The following is a 19,242-nucleotide window of genomic DNA, read 5'->3' as shown; positions in this document are numbered from 1 at the left end:
AATAATAATAATAATAATAATAATAATAATAATAATAATAATGGATATCCATTACTAAGCTACAACTTGGTAAACACCTTTCCGCATAAGCGCATGACAAAAATAACGGTCATACAGTGCTAGGCAACGGAACGTTAAATACGAAACAAAAATGAAAGGTGTTTCTATGGGGTCCGTGCTGAGTCTAAACAAAGACTCTGTAGTTAAGAGATCAGAGAGAAATTTACCTTCCAGAATTGGAACTGGGAGTTGTGAGCGTCAAGAGAATTATTGGAGAATTCTTTCAGGGAATAGGAAATGGGAGTTCAGAAGTTTTAAGAGAATTGTTAAAGAAGAATTATAAGTCAGCCTGTGAAGACTTGGAGCGTAATTAGAAGATTCTATGTGTGACAGAGGTCCAGTAATCTTTAGAGTGTTGTAATTATTTTTTGTTACAACTTGTGAGGGTTTAATAAATCTACTCACAAATCCAAACCCCGTCTACCGTCACTAACAAACGTAATAAAATTCAGTAAGAAAACCCAAAGGAACTCCGAAAAAAATACCGCTGCAGTGTAACTTTGTCCTTCATGAACACCAAATGTTGTCTCCCAGTATACATCAAAATAAATTACGATAAAGAAAACCTTTTCGTGATTTTTGGGAAGCAAATGTGTCAATAAAATATGTGGATTATATTTAGGGGGTGTGGAGGCCCTGGGACAATCGACGCAGTCATTTCCTTTTAAGCACGGACCTGCCTGCTGCTCTCTGCCGACAACTTATGGTACTTTACCTCCATAACCGGTCACACACAAGAAGATCGTCATACCAACACCAAAAGCCCAGACGTTTCGGAAGAGACCATTGTAAAAGGCAGACTCCAGTAGGGTTTTATCAGCGTCGGGCTGATAGAACGAATAAATTCCGTCGAGGGATGCCAGCATAGCGACGATGCTCAGAATCCAGCCCGCTGTTATCTGTATCTGCAGTGAAAATAAGATAAGATTTGTCTTGAGAAAAAAGTAGATAACCGTCATCATCATTATTACTTGACCTAGTTCTCTGTTCTTGTTACAATTCCTGTCTTCAAGGATAGGGGTCTCCAAACTTTTCGAAACGCGGGCCACATTAGGTAATTCAGCACTTTCAACGGGCCGGATAAAATGAGAAATTAATAACTCTAAGAAACGTTCTGGAAACATCCTTTGTCGGCTGGGAGGGGTAACCGATAGCCGTAACACACCGGCCGTCGTAGAAAGGACTAAAGTTCCGGTAGCCTTATCAACATTCCTAGCTACCAATTCTCGTAACAGTTAGAGCAAAACTGGGCATAAGTTGCCTTTAATACAAAAATGGTAATAAGTTCGACACCGGCGGTGGTGATGATCTGCTACAATTACATTGCACCACTGCAAGAAGTGTTGTGCACAAGACGGCTACTAACGAACTGCTCGCGCTACCTACATTGCCACGAAGTGACTGCCGATCGAGACCGAACAAATACGAAGAAATACAGCCCAGTATACGGTCCAGAATTAGTAAAATTGTGAATAATATTAATACTAACATAATATGGAATATCAATATATTTTAAACACGATCTTAATTAAAGAATTTGAAATCTATGAACAAGTATTTTTTTACCAGTACTCATTGGAAAATTAGTTCAATTGGCGCATTTCTGCATAATTCTTTCGCGGGACGGGTAAAATTAATTCGCGGGCCGGATGTGGCCCGCGGGCAGTAGTTTGGATACCCTTGTTCTAGGATATGATGCCCTGCAGTTTGATTAATGTGTACCAATATTTCAAACGGACCTGCTGCCTCCATCTTCAGGGTAGAGCAATAAGAATCGAAGGAAAAGAAGGCCAGTGATGTAGGGGAAGGAGGGTAAATACTGTACCTAGGAGCAAAGTGAAGGGAGCGGTGTAAAATTAACTTCATCCCTTGAGGTATGAACTGGTATTCTCTATTGAGGTGTGACCCCGTGTAGTCTTAGAGAATGTACCTAGGAGCAAAGAGAAGGGAGCGGTGTAAAATTAACTTCATCCCTTGAGGTATGAACTGGTATTCTCTATTGAGGTGTGACCCCGTGTAGTCTTACAGAATGTACCTAGGAGCAAAGAGAAGGGAGCGGTGTAAAATTAACTTCATCCCTTGAGGTATGAACTGGTATTCTCTATTGAGGTGTGACCCAGTGTAGTCTTACAGAAACTTCTTAAAGTTTCGAAGGAAAATGTTCCATCTAACTCTGGGGTCTGAAGAATATTCAGAGTTCAGAGTTCAGAGTTACTTTAGGACTGGCGGTTTACCGCGGATCAGTTCGCCTTTGCGACAAAAACCTTGAAAATTTTCCAATTGAACATTTGCAGTTACAGTCCTCATGTAACGTCCTCTCTGACATGAAGTTGGGTCTGTAGTTTGCAACTGCTGCCGGTCCTCGCCAGCGTAGTCATTCTCAGGTCCGAGTCCAGCGGTACTCATGACAACATGACGTAAGTTCCTCTTATTTATACCCCCCAGAACAGGGTGGCCATTTATACTCTAGACACCAGGTTCGATTTTCTTGGCCCCCTGCGACTCCCAAGTTTAAAATGGAGGTACACGAGCCTGCCTCCACACAGAATACTCTCTATAGAATATCCTGTACTCTGAAGATGCTTGGTTCGAGTCTCGGTCTCGTTATCGGATATCCTGTCAGAGAGTTTCAGTTTTTTCTTCACTCGTTCAGGAAAATCAATTCATTGTTCACCATTAAGCCTTACAGCTGTCACTATAAGTTCTGAGATACTGACGTCGTCGTGAAATAACCACTTTACCCTGGAAGCAGAGGAAAAAGACACCTCCGAAACGTCGGCCTACCAGACATCACGCTTCACGTTCCAAAACAAAATAACGTTCAACCAGTATAATCCAATTCACTTAACATTGCGCCAATTGATTGGCTCTTAATGACACTTTGTCCTCCCTTCGGTATAACACTGTTTTCTCGCTTGTCTTACACTTCTGCCCTGAAGATGGAGACAGAATATACCTCCGAGACGTTGGCAGCTATATAATAGACGGCATGGAATTGTTTCGCATAAGATAGTCTTCTGCCTACAAGAGCCTTAAAATTGATTCAGTTTTATATGTTTGTGACTTTTCTTTATGCAACCGTCTACTTTGGTATTCTGTTGGCCGTCAACTCTTACCCCTGGGTCTAGAAAGGAGCCCTTTTTTTTTTAATAGAATTCTGGAGACAAGGCCGTTTAAATACCCCCCTTTTTTTTTTTAGAAATCTTCACTTAAACCACCCAGAAAACACACTAAACCTCCATTACAAAGCCAGCTTGTTGATATGTTTAGGGGAAAAGACAGTGATTGTTCTGAGAACAGGTTAAAATGATGTCTAAAACACGTTATTTGTCGTTCTAGCAGAGCGGTACTCATGCATGCCATTACGTGTTATAGAATGAATGTCAGAGAGTATGGGATTACCAATGACAACTTCAATTCCTTCCTCTTTGCTTCATACACAATGTACCCGAAGATCAAACCGATGATCCAGGGACCAAACCTTGAATAGGCAGCGTAGTACAACTGTGCTTTTTCAAAACCAGCTGCCAACTGACTGTAACACAATATATAATTCAATAAATACAAAGTTACACCATGGAATATAAAATGTATTACGTAATGACGGACCTCATTAACTAATTTTATGGTATACAGTTCATATCTGAAGCTTCCGACTGAGGCTTTCCCAAATTCTCTTCAATTATCCCTACTGAATGTTCGCATAAACATCAACGTATCAGTTCTATGCTATTAATTAAATAAGATATTCCTTGTATCTACTGTTCTTCATCAAATTTAGTAGCAGCGAGATTGGTACGTAATAAAGGTAAAACTCTCCCCGTATTTAAGTATTGAGGCACTGTATCATAAAGCCCCATTGTGGAGTTGATGTATAGCTGCAACATTCTTGATCTCGGCACTAGATGGGGGTGAGTGGTCAAATTCACGCCCCGGCCGCCTTACCCCCCCAACTGAGAAGTGCCGCCGGTACCCATTAGTTAGGAGGTTGTGTGGACCCCATATTCGACCTGGATGATGTGAAGAAGGAGAAAGAATTGCACTGCCGGGAATCGAACACGGGCCGTCTCTATACGGATTGAACTATCAGGCTTCCATAAGATAATAACAGTATTAACTGAAAATAATAAGAATTTACTTCAATATTCTACAAGGTTACGAATATGTAGACGTAAATTTTACAATCGTAGACTCAAAATGTGGATCTGTGTTCTTTATAAAAAATGGGCTTACGTTTATGATCTGATCTTCTACTTATGGGGTTCCTTTATGTCCGTTCTGTTTGAGTTTTAAGGCATTAAACATTTCTGAGTGGTAATTTTTTCATTGCTAGTGGGGTGGGACTGAGTCCCATGTACTGCGGCCACTTCTGGCCTATTGTACCAGTCCCTGATGATTGGTGAGGGTGATTGTGGAGCAATTGGTGGAATGAAGATTGGCAATGGAAACCGAAATACTCGGAGAAACCCTACACCAGCGCCACTTTGTCCACCACTAATCCCACTTGATCATACCCGGGATCGAACCCGGGTCGCCGCGGCGGGAATCCAGCGACTAACCACTTGAGCTATGGCGCGACCTTTCTGAATAGTAGGTATTACAGTAGTAGCAGACTGAAGTGAGAGGTAGTAGCAAGTAGCAGCAGGTAGTAGACTCAGCGGGTAATTGTAAATAGTAGTGGTAGCGAAAACAAGAGGTCATGGCTTCAGCAGATAATAGTGAAAGCGGCAGGTAAATTAGTAGTATTATTATTAATAGTATATTAATAGTATTATTCACACTTAGCATTAAGTACGCCTTCATTTGTTTATATTACTAAATAAAGTACAATGTCCAGGGCCGGATTTAAGGAGGAACAAACGGGACAGCCACCCTGGGGTCTCCACAACGCAGAAATATAATCCACAAAGTTTACCTGGACATTTTGTTCCCTAAAATGACGGAGAGTTCCTATGTAGTTTTAGTTGCGATAATAGAATAAATAAATTTATGCTTTCTGATAGGGGCCTCTACAGAGGGCGCTTCACGACTTTAGGGCATAACTGCAGGAGGTGATTTCCTAGGTCTTTGTGATCAAAAAAGTTCATATAAACATGTGTCCGATTTTTGACGGTTACGGAGTTATGACGTTTTTTCATTCCCGTACACGCCCTCGTGTGAACCGCGCCTATCATCTGGCGGTTCGCTATTTTTTGCCAGCTACAGACAGAGCGCTCTCGTTATATCGACACTTGAGAGGTATCTAAGGCGTGGTGGGTTGGTACGTCCGGCCACGGCTAGTGTGGCGGCTACTGGTGTTCAGAACAATTCTCATCTCGGTGCGTCTGTTACGTTCACGATGCCGTTTACATTTTCATTTGAGGAGTAAGCAGATATGATTTATGTGTACGGGTTTTGTGACGGTAACTCAGTTCTTGCCGTAGATGAATGTCAGCAACGGTTTCCGAATCGTAGAATACCGACCCGGAGAGTGTTTACTGGAGTTTACCAGGCATTGCGAGATACCGGTTGACTTCCCGGCGTTCGTATTGCAGCCGAGCGTGGCATTAATGAAGGCGTCAATGAAGAAGGCATTGTTCGTATGGTACACCGCAGTCCACGTAAGAGTACGCGAAGAATTGCCAGCCAGGTCTCCAGACTTAAGCCCACTGGATTCTTGTGTGTGGGGATGGAAGAAAGAACTGGTTTAAATGTGAAGATGGCAACGCGAGATGCTTTGCTCGGTCGCATTCTGGACGCCGCTGACCATATAAGAAACAGCCAGCTCAAGCTGCTACGTACTACCCGCGCGGTTCACAACCGAGCGGCAGCCTGTGTTGCGGCCGGCGGTGGCATTTTCGAAAATCAGCTTCAAGTACCAATCAGTTCAAATTAAAGGTAATTTCACCAAGTTAACTTTACATTCATACTTTAAATGTATCATGTATTATGCTGGTTTATTATTTTGTTCCATTTATTGTCAGTAATCGTTACCTTCAATTCTGAAATTAAAACGGTCAAACTCCCTAACCGTCCAAAATCGGAGACATGTTTATATGAACTTTCTTGATCACAAAGACCTAGGAAATCACCTCCTGTAGTTATGCCCAAAAGGCGTTAAACACCCTGTATTTAACCCCCGCCCCCTCCTGTAAATCGTGTTCTGGTACTCTGAGAATGTGTGGCTTATTCGTACACAAGTCAAATACAAATTACACTTACCCTTCTACAAGGAAAGTGGCCGAGACCTCTTCGACATATGAAATTATGAAGGGCGAAACAACTCCGCCTATAGCGAGAATTCCTAACAAAAGAATGTTCCAGTTCCTAGGCCATTTCCACAGTGGGTAGAGCACTATTGGAGACAGCAGGAACAACTGCATGTCCACGGAGAGGTACCAGGACTGAGGCACGCACTGTAAGAAAACAAGTTTCGTTATTAAAATTACAGTCTTCAGGTTTTACCCTAACGTTGAAGGGAGCAGTTTCCTCCGGAATATTAGTACCATAGTTTCCCACCAGATTACACGTCGCCACATTCCATATAACAGTAAACTCTATATTCGCCGAGCCATAGCTCAAGATGTTAGTAGCTGGCTTCCCACCGCGGGGGCCAGGGTGTGGTCATGTAGAATTTGCGGTGGACAAAGTGACACTGGGACAAGTTTTCTCCGAGTACTTCGGTTTCCCCTACCAATTCTAATTCCACGCCATGTAGTCGGTTATATCCCAGAAAATAAATGCTTCATAACAGCCTTTGTAAGAACCTCAAATCCTACATAAGATAAATGTATCCCTTTATTTAGTCACCTCACCAAACAGACTTTAAGGGCGTGGAGGTAAAGTTCCATGCATTTTCTTCAGCACTAGATGGAGGTGAGTTGCCAGTTTCATGCTTTAGCCCCTTCGCCCCCCAGGAAAGAGTCCAGTAGCCGTTGAATAGGAGTCTGGATGGATCAATAGTCGCTGTGTGAAGAAATGAAAAATCTCTGCCTCTGCTGGGAATAGAACCTCGCTTCCTCGATCGACCCGCCCGTAATCTAACCACTACACTTACTGAGATACCTTTAGAAACCTAAATTGCAGACGCAACCTGTACAAAGATGGCGCTTACCATATGGTTCCCGTCAAAATAATTGTTGATGTATAGGATATTTGTCCACCAGTAATTATGGCAGTCTTCTGCCATCTGATTGGCAGCTACTGGAAGCAGAGGACCGGAGCCTACATGTCTGTAGACCGTGGCAGTGATCAGGATGACGATCGCGTAAGGCGGAGTTAATCTGGAAGACAACAATAGATTTATTAAACAGGAAGGCATAGGAACTGGCTACAGTGACCCAGTTTCAAGTGCTCCAGTGTGTATAGTGAACAAAGTAAGACCTTCCTCTCTCTATAATAATAAGTCAATGTTGCTTTGTGAGACCGCCGACAGAGTGCAGCACGTGCTGCTTGCAATATTCATAATTTTATTTTTGAAAAGAGGAGTAAATATACAAAAAATAATAGTATATTATAAGATTTAAGTGAAGAGAGATGTTTAAAAATAGCGAGGTGACCGCTGTAATAGAATAAGATGTTTCTATGAATGTGGTACAGAGGACCGGATGGACAGTGCCTAGGCCATATTTGTATATATATATATTTCTTTTTCAAGATAAAATAACTGTTAAAGTGTACAGTAAAATTTCCTTCCACCACGGTTCAATTATCCCTTTATACTTCTGATACTCTTCTGTATATCTGCTATCAATCCGCGAATTACTCTTTCTCAACACAAGATTTTTGTGCAAACTGGTTCCACACTTACAGACAGGAACCAAAATTGAATTCAGTGCTACAAGAGACTGTGGAAGTTGTGAACTCAATAAAAGCTCACCAGTTCAACTCTCGCTTATTCTCAAATTTTGTGACAGACCACAAGTGGCTTCCCTCTAAGTGCAAGTGAGGATGTGACAAGGGGTTACATATCTTAAATGATTAATTGGGCTAAATATTAGTACGCAAGTATTTACAGGACGCTTTCCATCATTGAAACACTTTCTAGATAAAAACTGACGTGGTCTTCTGTCATAATATGTGAGATATAATTGATAAGTCCAACGGACTAAAGTCCTATCCTCAAGGTCGAAACTCAATTTTTAGATGAGATTTCGGCTTTCAAAAAAGTTCGATGTATTGGAAAATCCTTTTTGGAAGTGACCAAAGTGACAGATATTTGTCAGGGTGACGCAGTATGATAACAACTGGAAGACTCACAGCAAGACACTGAGATGTTAGAAACTTTTTGAATGATATGTCTCTTTGGGAAAAGTTAATAATGACAGCAGCTAAATTGCAATAGCATAACCGCCTTCATCTTGAAAGTTACCTTGAAAGCGACCGTCCCTGGACCTCCACACGACATAAATATAATACAAAAATTATACCGTATTTACACATGTATAGGCCGCACATTTTTTGCCAAAAATTCAAGAGGAAAACTGGGGTGCGGCTTATATTCGAAATATTCGAAATCACACTTCATTTAAAAAAATTATATTCATAATTAGTAATACAGGATGTTCTACTCCTGAAATAATATTCCAAGAAAATTATTTTTTCTATAATTTCTGTCTGAAAATTGTGCTGCGGCCTATACATGCGTAAATACGGTACTTAGGAGATGCCGTTTCGAGGATTCAACCGAAGATGAGCCAGCTAGATCCAAACATATATGGTCATCCTTCCCACTAAGCGAAAATAGCATTATTTCTTCGGGAGGGCATGATGAAAATCGGGGATAAAATTTAATGGGAAATAAATGTAATGTTATATATATTTACATTTAAATTATTCCAAAAAATGTCGCCCTCTTACTTAAGGCTATGATCAATATGTACAATCCAGCGTATAACCACCGCTCACAGTGGTAGCGCGGTTTAACACCTCAATTGTCTTAGCTCTTTCGAATGCTGGGATCGTGGGTTCAAATCCCAATCTATGTATTGATGTCTGTGTGCATTTACTCTGTGTTTGCGTTGTCCTGTATTGGCAGTGGCCTTGCGAAGGGCTGATCCCCCGTCCAGTGTCCTACAGACTGACAATGAATTAAGAAACTGAAGTGAAACAAAGCGTTTCACGGATGCCTTATGCTCCAAGTGGGAGCAACAGGAAAGAGAGAGAGAAGGAGAGTGTGTAATGTTGAATCGTAGCTTCCAGCCTATTGCACATCACCCACTTGTTCCTGTTAGCGATTAGCTGTCTCACATGAAACTTACTTATTTAAAACCTTTAAGAGAAACACCTGAAGATGACCACTGTTGGTATAACCCGGTGTGTGACGTAGAAGAGATTTTAACGTTTAGAACTCATGAAGGTTGTAAAAAGCAAATTTGCATGTGAGACGGATAATCCCTAACACGAATAAATCCAGTATGTGTTGGAAAAATGGACTTATTTCTTTTGTTTCATTGGTGGCGAAAGAAAAAAAGTGTCCAAGAACTACTTGTATGCAAAAAAAATCTACATCTAATAAAACTCACCTGATGTACCGATGGACGTAGAACATCGGGATGTTGAAACCAGATGTCTTATGCTTCATTTGTTTCAGAAATATATAACCGAGCAACAATCCACTCAGGACAAAAAATGTGTCCACTGAAAGGGTTGAATTAGTCATATAAAGACGGCCAGGATCCCTTAAGAACTGCAAATAATTACAAATAATATTTAATGACGCTCTGAAATCCGTGCAACGAGTCCCTGCCACTAACACACACATACTATCCTTCAACGAAGGGAAGGTGAAACAATTACTGCAACCCGCCAGTGTATACTGTGCAAGCTGAAAACATCTGCAGTATTCGCAGATATCTCTCTTCATTTTCGGCGGTACTCTGAAGGTAATGTGTTCCTAAATGAACAGAAAAAAGATTTATTTCGACCAGTCCTACTCACCAATTGCCACGTCCTATCTTCGTTGGTTTGTAAAAATCATGTGACCACTTCATAAAACGTAAATGTGCTCTTATATATTCTCTGCATTATACAATAATGACTTCTCCCAGTGATTGATCTAATTTGATAGCACTCTTTGTGGGCACAGGGAAATTTTCTTCCGTAAGGTTGTCCATTGATTGTATGACGTACCATCAAAACTGTCTTAGACGCAGTATCTACATTGCATTCCTCTGAACCCAGCAACACGAATAAAAAAATCAAGGAACGATAGCAGAGAAGCGAAATGATAGGCAGAATTAAAGAATATATAAATGTTAATGTAAAGGGAAGGCAGGAAAGTTGGAAGGAAAATCCGTCTACATTACCTCTCTGTTCCGAAATTTTTGTTACTTACATCAATAGACTTGCTGAGATTGATATTTGGAGCTCCAGCGTCCGATGTGTATCGGTGACCCAGAATGACCCAGCATATCGTAATAAACCTGATACCGTGAACAGCTTGAAGAGTGTCCCCAGAAGATTTCGTACTCAGCAACTTCTTGCCATTGCTATATACAGAGAATGCCAGCAGCAGTTCCTTCTTCTGTCCTGCAATTAAATCAGCCCTGATTATTCTAGCATTTCTGTGACACTGTTTCACTCTATCAGTATTATGCTGGACATTTCCTAAAGCATATTTAATTTACACGAGATTCCGAGAGAGAGCTCTACAACCTACAGAAAACACACCAGATATTGATGGATTTACAAGTTTTCAGATACACTTAATACAAAATAATTGGTTCCTTGCTTGGATGTCTTCCGTCTGTATGTATGTGCGCCTTACTGCCACCTGAAAGGTTGGGCGCATTCTGTTCATTATAGACATCTGTTATATTCCTGTCAACACAACACCATTTCCAAAAGGTGCAGTTCGCTATTTAGGGAGACATGTTTCGGCACATTTGTGCCATCGTATGGTCCGGTTTCTAGTTAAAATTATTCTGTCGTGTACTTAGCTCATGTTTTTCACTTAAACTGAGTGGATCCATTGGTGTGTGTGTGTGTAATATACACGTATATAGTATACTGTACACTGTATTATAATTGGTTGCTTTTAGCCTACTTTCCCTTTTTAAAAAATATTGAGGTTAATGCTGTCTCCATTCCGTCTGTTTTTCTGTGAATCACCTCTATTAAAATGGAATGCTAGAACCAATCTGTGTGGAACTTGGTATGTATGTCGTGGCATCTGAGCCCATCTCAACGGCGCCCTTCATAAATCCCTCCCATTATTCTCCGTGTCTCTATGTGTATTTCTTCTATTGTTGCTGGGCAACGGATCGGTAATTCCCGAGGCAACAAATACACGCAACAATAGAATGATTGTTGGATACGTATGTCTGAGGGTCTCTCTGTATGTCCCCCCTAAGGTTGCTAGGTGCCAACTCCGTGAAATCGTTTCAGCGGCAAAAAAGTATTGTTATAGGCGTTGTTTCCTATGAGGTCCGTGTAGTATCAAAGGAAAGTAGGCGAATGTTTTATGTGAATCTGAATCACTGAACACACTCGGTGTGGCCACTTCGCGTGTGTTCATACAAAGTTTCGGTAGGGAGAGCAGAAGGGAAGGGAACACTAGGAAGATCTAAAAGTAGGTGGGATGATAATACGAAAATAATTCTTAGAGGTGTATAGTAGAGCTCAGTATAGGGACCAGTGGCAGGAAGTTATGAACACGGTTATGAACTCTCAGATTCTGTTAAAACGCTGGTTATTTCTCAGGCAACTTTTACCTTCTAAGAAGGACTAAGCTTCAAGGAGTTAGTTTCAGTCATACATACATATGATTCCACATAACGAAGAGTAAACAATAGTAATAAAATTACTTAAGTTTCGTTAATTAAATAAAATAATTATGGAGTAAACTGAAATCTTAACAAAGTACCTCACCTTTGCCTATGAGGTCATACGCAGTGTTTGAGACGATCAGCAGTAAAAAGGCAGCAAGAATACCGCTGCAACAGAAGGTAAACCCGTGTAACTTAAGAGAGTAATTCGTATGCGGTCTACAGGCAATAATAGGACAAACTTGATTGAACTGTTAATGCTCTGCGTGCATTTCATAACTCATTAATACACAAGGAAGAGACAGTAAATAAGTCACAAATGAAAGTAAAACAGTTATAATGATCGTAATTGGTTTTCTACGTGTATCACAAAGTAGCGGCACTGTCCAGCTTCATGACACCATAAGTAGCAGACGTTCATGCGCATGTTCAAAGGCAGGTTTCTGTAGTCAAAATGGTGACCGTCTCTAAGTTGAAGCGGAGCTGCATAAGTGGGTGACACAACAGTCATAGGACTTTCATTCTGCGCGTTTCGACGCACTGGTAAATAGATGGAACAAGTGTATCGGTTTAGGGGGGAGGATGTATCGTATATAAACGTTTCTCTCCCAGTTGCGAATACATTTATTTTTTTACTTTCTATATTAATTTGTGTCTTATTTACTGACTCTTCCTCGTATTGCAGACCTTCGCCACAAATCATATTTGAGTTAAATATTAACGAAATGAATCAGCGGAAACTTACACAGTTATCCAGTCCTCCGTAGCGAGCGATTTTCCCTCATTAGTTTGGCAGTACCCCTCAGCTACTGATGTCACTAGTGGGAGATTCATATCTTGTAGGTATGAATTGAAGATCCCTTCAAAATCCTTCGCGCTGCATGTTGATGGAATACAGTAGGACAGCGTGAGGCCCAAGTCAGATAAATCAAACGAGACCTGTAAGTTGAGAATTTCTAAGTCAATGGGGCCGAATCCATCTTGAGAAGCCACCAGTCGCTCAGCTACTCAAGAATTTCACAACTTTTTTGCATGAATATTCATTACCTGTCAACAAAAGCCTCCCACTAAACTCCATCGTAAGCCAGATAAATCCATTACATACCACCATATCCAATTTAATGCCCTTTTTAATATTATCTTCTCATCTACATCCAGGTCTGCTACTGGTCTCTTTCTTTATTGCTTTACCACCAAAAATCTGTATACACCCGTTTCCGCTATCAAGCGTTCTATTTTAACTTTGCCGCATTCTCAAAAGATCTGTGAGATATCCTTAAGTTAGTAGTCTGCCCCGCATTGTGGTGACAAGACATCAACATAAATATTATTTAATATTACATTTACGTATCCTGTTGCATCGACAGATCACATAATATTTATAGGTTTCCAGCAAAACTTTCGGAAATTTCAGAAAATTTTATTGTCAAGTCTGAGATTAAACATTAAGAATCAAGCCTTACTACGTAACCGAATTCCTAATAATTGTTCGGTTTTGATATAGGTCTACTTCATTAAATCTTCCTGATATATAATAACGAGATTTAATGAAGTTCTTAAATTATAATCAAGTAAAAAGATATTTATTAATGCTTAATTTAATTTTAATGACAGAAAAATAAAGTTTGTGACGAATCTACCATGGCCCAATGCATTTTCAGAAAATATCTCGGAATATCCTTGGAGATAACGAGGTGAATCTCAGTCAAATATCCAGTTTGCGGGTTGAAAGCATCTTGCTTTGCCTCATTCACTTATAGGTAATAAGTGAATCGGTCAAGAGAATTTTTTAATTTTGTTTTCTGCTGTTGGTTATATAGAAACAAAGTAATATATATTATTTGTCACAGATTGCTGATCATTTTATTGATTTGTAATAATTTCTGTAATAATATCATGAAACAGATAGCACACCTTTCTACGGGATGTCTTATTTTCATAAATAGTCAAATAATTATCGAACAATATGCAATGCACATTGTGCACATTGCACCCAATGCACATGCATATATATATATACTCGTAGAATAAAATTTAATTCAAAAGTAATTATACATGGTTTAATCATCATCGAACTGTTCATGCTTTTCTTTCTGATGAATATGACAAATATAGAGTGCTACAACAGGCAAACAACTGCTTTTGGTAACGTAAGTACGTAAACGATCTTGTTTAATGTTGAATTTATTCTGATAGGTCACTCACAGTTCTGTCGTTGCCTCTCACATTAGGAGCTCTTATTCTGAGGCTTTCCACATGTGGCAAGTTTTGCGGGCTGAGTGTCGGTACTGAGTCTTGCTTCTGCCGAAATTCGGCGAGACAATGCTGGCCACTGAACACCCCGACGCCAGTGTCCACGTGCTCCACTTCGATGCACTCGTCGAAATTCCCGAGGAACACCGACTGCCCCATCAGCACACTCTCCGGAAACTTCGTCGAGGAGTCAAACACTGCAAGCAGAACAAGAATTCACAATACACACCTTACTTCACGGGGCTTTAGTGACTGGCTATGGACTGGACGGCCACCAAGCCGTCGGAGTTTGAGTCCCGATAGGAGCAAGATATATCTTATCTACACGTCATAGCGACTGGTACTGGAGCCCACCCGGCATTCTATCCAATAGATACCATGGACTGTTTCTAAGGTGATAAAGCGCCGGGGCGAGAAGCTGACCACTCACCTCCAAATTATGCAAAGATCAAGAATACGTGGACTTATATACCTACATCCCCATATGTCTTCATGCCGTACTACTTCCGTATTTAGGAAAGCAGAGGGAATATTTTGACCGAAGAGAGAGGAACTGACAGGAGGTTGGAGATAACTCCATATTGAGGAGCTTCATAACCCGTATCCTCCTCCAAGTATAATTAAAATGATAAAATAAGGAGGCAGGCAATGTAGCAAGAATGGGAGAGAACAGGAATATTTATAAAATATTAGTGAGAGGACCAGAAGGAAAAATGTCAAAAGGAAGAACAAGACGTCGGTGAATGGATAATATTAAGATAAATTTCAGAGAGATAGATTAGGGTGGTATAGACTCGATTGTTGTGGTCCAGGATAGTGAGGAGTGGAGGGTTCTTGTGAACACGGTAATGAATTTTTGGGTTCCATAAAATGTTAAGATGTTTTTGAGTAGCTGTACAACTGGCAGCTTCTTAAGAATGGCTTAGCTCCCTGGAGTTATTTAGTTTTATTGAATCTGACGCATTTAATTTGGTAGAAAATACAGAAGTACTGCAGGAAACTGGTGCCTCTTTCTTCAACGTTAAACCGTGAAGAAAGACGCAGCATGTGCCTTTGAAAAGTAACATAACAATCTACCAGACATCACATCTAGGAGAATATAAATTTCATTTTCTGCTATGAGTTTGAATTTCGTTTGGAAATTTATATTACATTTAGGAATTTACAAAAACACGTGTTATTTTTCTTGACAGACTTCACGGCGTATATATGTGGCAGTATATTCATATACTAACAATAAATATACTTACTCAGCATCGCCCAGTAGCTGGTACTGATCTGGTCCACGTAGACCTGAAAATGTTGTGCGCAGATTGTACTGTTGGTAGTTGCAAACACAGAAGATCTGGTTTCTTGAAAGTTCTTAATATTTAAATAAGGTAAGACATCTTTCCATTTATGGTCGTGTTCTAACTCGGCACTGTTGTAAGTTCCCAAAACAGATATAAATATTAATACATTAGGTAATAACATTCGCAGCATTGTTGTAGCCCAGGTTGTCTCTGTGAAGTAAAAAACACATCTGAACAAACTTCACGATTTAAATGATATTTTCTCTTATTTTTAGCAAGATCTTATCGGAATATTCTTCAGCATCGAGCTAAATGCTCGTCACATTTCTAATTAAGCCATGGATGAGTCTAAGATTTGAAGATAAAAAGGAAAGTAGTTTGTAAGAATGTTCACGTGTTAAGCTCAGTCCAGTTTATACGTATAATGTTATCTTATCAGTTTCTGCAGATGAATCAGAAAACTTCTGCATAAGGAATTCACTTATTTGTTCATCCACTATTCATTGGCAACTTAGCTCTTTGTCGGGCCCGGGCCTCTTTTTTGGATCTCTGATTTTTCTTACACAGGCGGTAGGACTCCATGGACAAGTGATAAGCACAGCGCAAGGGCGCTACCTACACACAGGACAACACAAACACACAATAAACGTACATGTAGACATTCATGCCTTGAGTGGGATTCGAAACCATGATTCTAGCGTTCCTGCGAGTGACAACAATTTATCTGTTAGACCGCGCTGTCACTGTGATCGGCCTTTGTCTGATCTATAGCTCATATAATCGCTAAGTAAACTGGATATGATGTTATCAAAATGGTTGTATTAGTTTCTGTATTAAAAAGTGAGTATTCAAATGTCTCCACGAAAGGCACGTGCTCAAGTTGCAGATGACCTCCAGACATGGAAGGTATCTGTGGATTTACTGAATAAGCAGTAGAGGGAAGCTGACAGGGGATGATCGCCGATTTGGGGTTGGTCATGGAATTTACAATTAGCCATAAAGGAAAAAATACTTGTTACGAAATGTTGCAAAAGACCTCAGACCCGGGACGTTCCCTTGGATAATTTGAAAATATCTAAGCGAAAGAAAATAAACATGGGATATGTCATACTCCCAAATACATGACAAATGAAGGACAGTTTCTAATAGGAACTAGAATATGTATTCGATAAATTCCCTAAATACAATATGAAAATTATGTTAAGATATTTCAATGCCAAAGTAGGTAGGTAAGAGACAAAAACTGGAAATGAGAATTTTCACGAAATTAGTAATTATCATGGACTTAGAGTAGTAAACTTTTGCTGCAACGAAAATTCTAATTGTCAAAAAATACAAGGTTTCGAAATCTCAGCTTTCATAAATTCACTTGGAAATTCATCTCCTTATGGAAAACACGCAAAATGATCGACCATATTTTTAAATAAAGGAGACGTTATTCATGTTTACCTAATGTTTACCTTTCAGTGGAGAGGACTGTGGCACCAGTCACAATCCGGTTATTGCCAATGTTAGAGACAGGCTGGCAGAAAACAAACCCAGAAATGCACAAATGTGAAGTGGAGTGATTCAACCTCAAGAAATTAAATGAAGAATGTGGTGGAAAATATTGTCATGTAAAGACGTCGAGCAGGTTTGCAGCTTTATAAAACTTAGAAGATGGTGTGGATATTAATAGAGCCTGGGAAGCTATTAGAGTGAGTATCAAAATTTTCAGTGAAAGAGGTTCAAGTTTATCAAGAACTTGAGTAGCATTAGCCATTGTTCAATGAGTTGTGTTCAGTAATTTTATACCAAAGGAAACAGGACGAATTGTATTGGAGCCTAATGAAATGGGGATAATCTGAACATTATAAAGCACAAAGCCAGCAGGCATCTGGAAAGAAGAGGAAATGTCTGAAAGATAAAAATGAGCTTGCAACAGTCAGTAAGCGCAAGAACATTAGAGGCCTGTATAGAGGAATAATCAAATTTAAGAGGGGTTGCCAACCTGGAAGTAACTGCCTGAAGATTCCCACAACTTTTTGAATACGTAGAAGAATTTCTTCTTCCACTTACTGAATATATATAGGATCAGTGATATTAGGCAGATAGAAATACATACTGCTGAGCCATTAGTACCTGATCCTAGTCCTTTTGAGGTTGAAATAGTTACTGTGAAGTTGAAAAGAGAAGACCAAGGCATAGGTGAGTGAACAATATTACAATGGATCTTAGAGAGATAGGTTTTGATAGTATGGATTGCATTGATCTGGCTCAGAATAGGGACCAGTGGAGGGCTCTTATGAACACGGTTATGAACTTTTGTTTTCCATAGAAGGCTGGGAAATTCTTGAGTATCTGCAAAATTGGCGGCTCCTCCAGAAAAGCTCAGCTCCATGAGTAAGTAAGTTTGTAAGTAAAGTTGAAAAAGGTAAATTACGAGATATTGTTCAAACCCTGGCATAACTAATTCAACCATGGAGTGAAATATTACTTTCTGAGATCTTAAACTCAATACTTTTATTTGGAATAAGAAAGAATTTAGTAAGTAGTTGAATGAGTCTTTTATATACAAGTTTCCAAGAATGATGATAAAACTGACTGCAGAATGAGTAATTAATGAGGCTTATCATTGCTATCAAGTTCATACACAATTTTATCCAATATCCATCACTCAAGGTTAAATCCTATACAGATGAAATTATTGTTGACCATCAGTGTCGGTTTTGATGTAACAGATCAACTACAGATCACATCTCTTGCATTTGTCAGATACTGAGAACAAAATGGGAGTACAATGAGACAGAGCATCAACTATTCGTAGATTTGAAGGAACTTTCTGAGTCACTTATGATGGAAGTGTTGTATACAATATTGCTATTGAGTCTGGGGTAACCATGAAACTAGTTGTAGGTAAGCAGATTGAAATATGTTTAAATGAAAACTTTTGTATAATAAAATTCATAGAGTTAATGTTTGGTTGGTACATTTCCTATTCAAAATGGCCTGAAACATGGAGATGTTTATCACCATTGTTTACAATTTTTCTTCAGGATATGTCATTATGAAAGTCCAAAGAAACAAGGTAAAACTGAAACTAATTGGGATATATGAGCTCCGATCTATCCTGATGGTGTAAATGTATTGAGACATAACATAAATGCAATCGAGAAAAAACACAGAAGCTCAGATTAATGCTAGTATTGAGGTAGATGAGATTGAAATTGGTTAATGCTTGCTACCATTCAGTTCAGAATATTTTGTCTTCTCACTTGTATGTAAAAAAATTTAAATGAAAATATGAAATCTTGTAATTTTGCCCATAGATTTTATGGGTGTGAAATACTCGTATGTTGAGTGAAATTATTCGAAAAACGTAGCTTGAAGGTGTCTGTGAACAGGATGTTGAGGAGAATATTTTGACCAAAGAAAGATAAAATAAAAAGAAGTTGGAGAGAACAGCACAATGAGGAGCTTCATAACTTGTACTCTTTGCAAGAATTATTAGAATGATTAAGCAACTGAAGATGAGACACAAAGAGCATATAACGCACATGAATGGAAGAGACATGTATACAGGATTTGTGTTAAAGACATAAGAAAGCCACCACTAGGAAGACCAACATGTAGATGGAAAAAGATGAAGAAAGTATTAAACTGGGTCTTACAAAAATAGGATCAGATGATATGGACCACATTGCCGCGCCATAGTTCAAGCGTATAGTCGCTGGCTTCCCACCGTGGCGACCAGGGTTCGATCCCGGGTCTGATTAAATGAGATTCATGGACGACGAAGTGGCGCTGGAGCGGGTTTTCACCGAGTAATTCGGTTTCCCCTGCCAATCTTCTTTCCATCAAATTCTTGATCATTATAATCACCTAGGGCAGGCTGCAATAGGACAATCAGT

At 39.6% G+C, this 19,242-nt stretch overlaps 1 protein-coding gene and 1 long non-coding RNA gene across 3 annotated transcripts in view; one reads left to right on the top strand and one right to left on the bottom strand.

The window, feature by feature from the left end:
* Nucleotides 1-15,572, bottom strand: part of LOC111870830 (nose resistant to fluoxetine protein 6) — a 22,275-nt gene extending 6,703 nt beyond the window's left edge. Inside the window, exons 1-10 of the mRNA XM_023863403.2 lie at nt 15,311-15,572; nt 14,013-14,257; nt 12,553-12,746; nt 11,911-11,975; nt 10,376-10,569; nt 9,564-9,727; nt 7,154-7,322; nt 6,262-6,455; nt 3,463-3,595; nt 776-965 (exon numbers count right to left, since the gene is read on the bottom strand). Coding sequence (XP_023719171.1) covers nt 776-965; nt 3,463-3,595; nt 6,262-6,455; nt 7,154-7,322; nt 9,564-9,727; nt 10,376-10,569; nt 11,911-11,975; nt 12,553-12,746; nt 14,013-14,257; nt 15,311-15,542 — 1,780 coding nt within the window. The 5' untranslated portion in view covers nt 15,543-15,572. The remainder of the gene's footprint in view (nt 1-775; nt 966-3,462; nt 3,596-6,261; nt 6,456-7,153; nt 7,323-9,563; nt 9,728-10,375; nt 10,570-11,910; nt 11,976-12,552; nt 12,747-14,012; nt 14,258-15,310) is intronic.
* LOC111870834 overlaps nt 1-17,594 on the top strand; it is a 21,063-nt gene extending 3,469 nt beyond the window's left edge. The window contains exons 1-3 of one of the 2 annotated variants that reach the window (XR_002843930.2): nt 9,835-9,923; nt 15,254-15,439; nt 16,820-17,594. This is a non-coding gene — a long non-coding RNA (uncharacterized LOC111870834). Of the gene's footprint in view, nt 1-9,834; nt 9,924-15,253; nt 15,440-16,819 lie in introns of those variants that run through there. The other variant, XR_004513710.1, reaches the window with a different exon arrangement.
* Nucleotides 17,595-19,242: the final 1,648 nt, after the last annotated feature.

The sequence above is a fragment of the Cryptotermes secundus genome, unplaced genomic scaffold (genome assembly GCF_002891405.2).
Source record: "Cryptotermes secundus unplaced genomic scaffold, Csec_1.0 scaffold632, whole genome shotgun sequence".
NCBI classification, from domain to species: Eukaryota; Metazoa; Arthropoda; class Insecta; order Blattodea; family Kalotermitidae; genus Cryptotermes; species Cryptotermes secundus.
The sequence above is the reverse complement of the archived record's forward strand: the minus strand, read 5'-3'. Positions and strand labels throughout refer to the sequence as shown.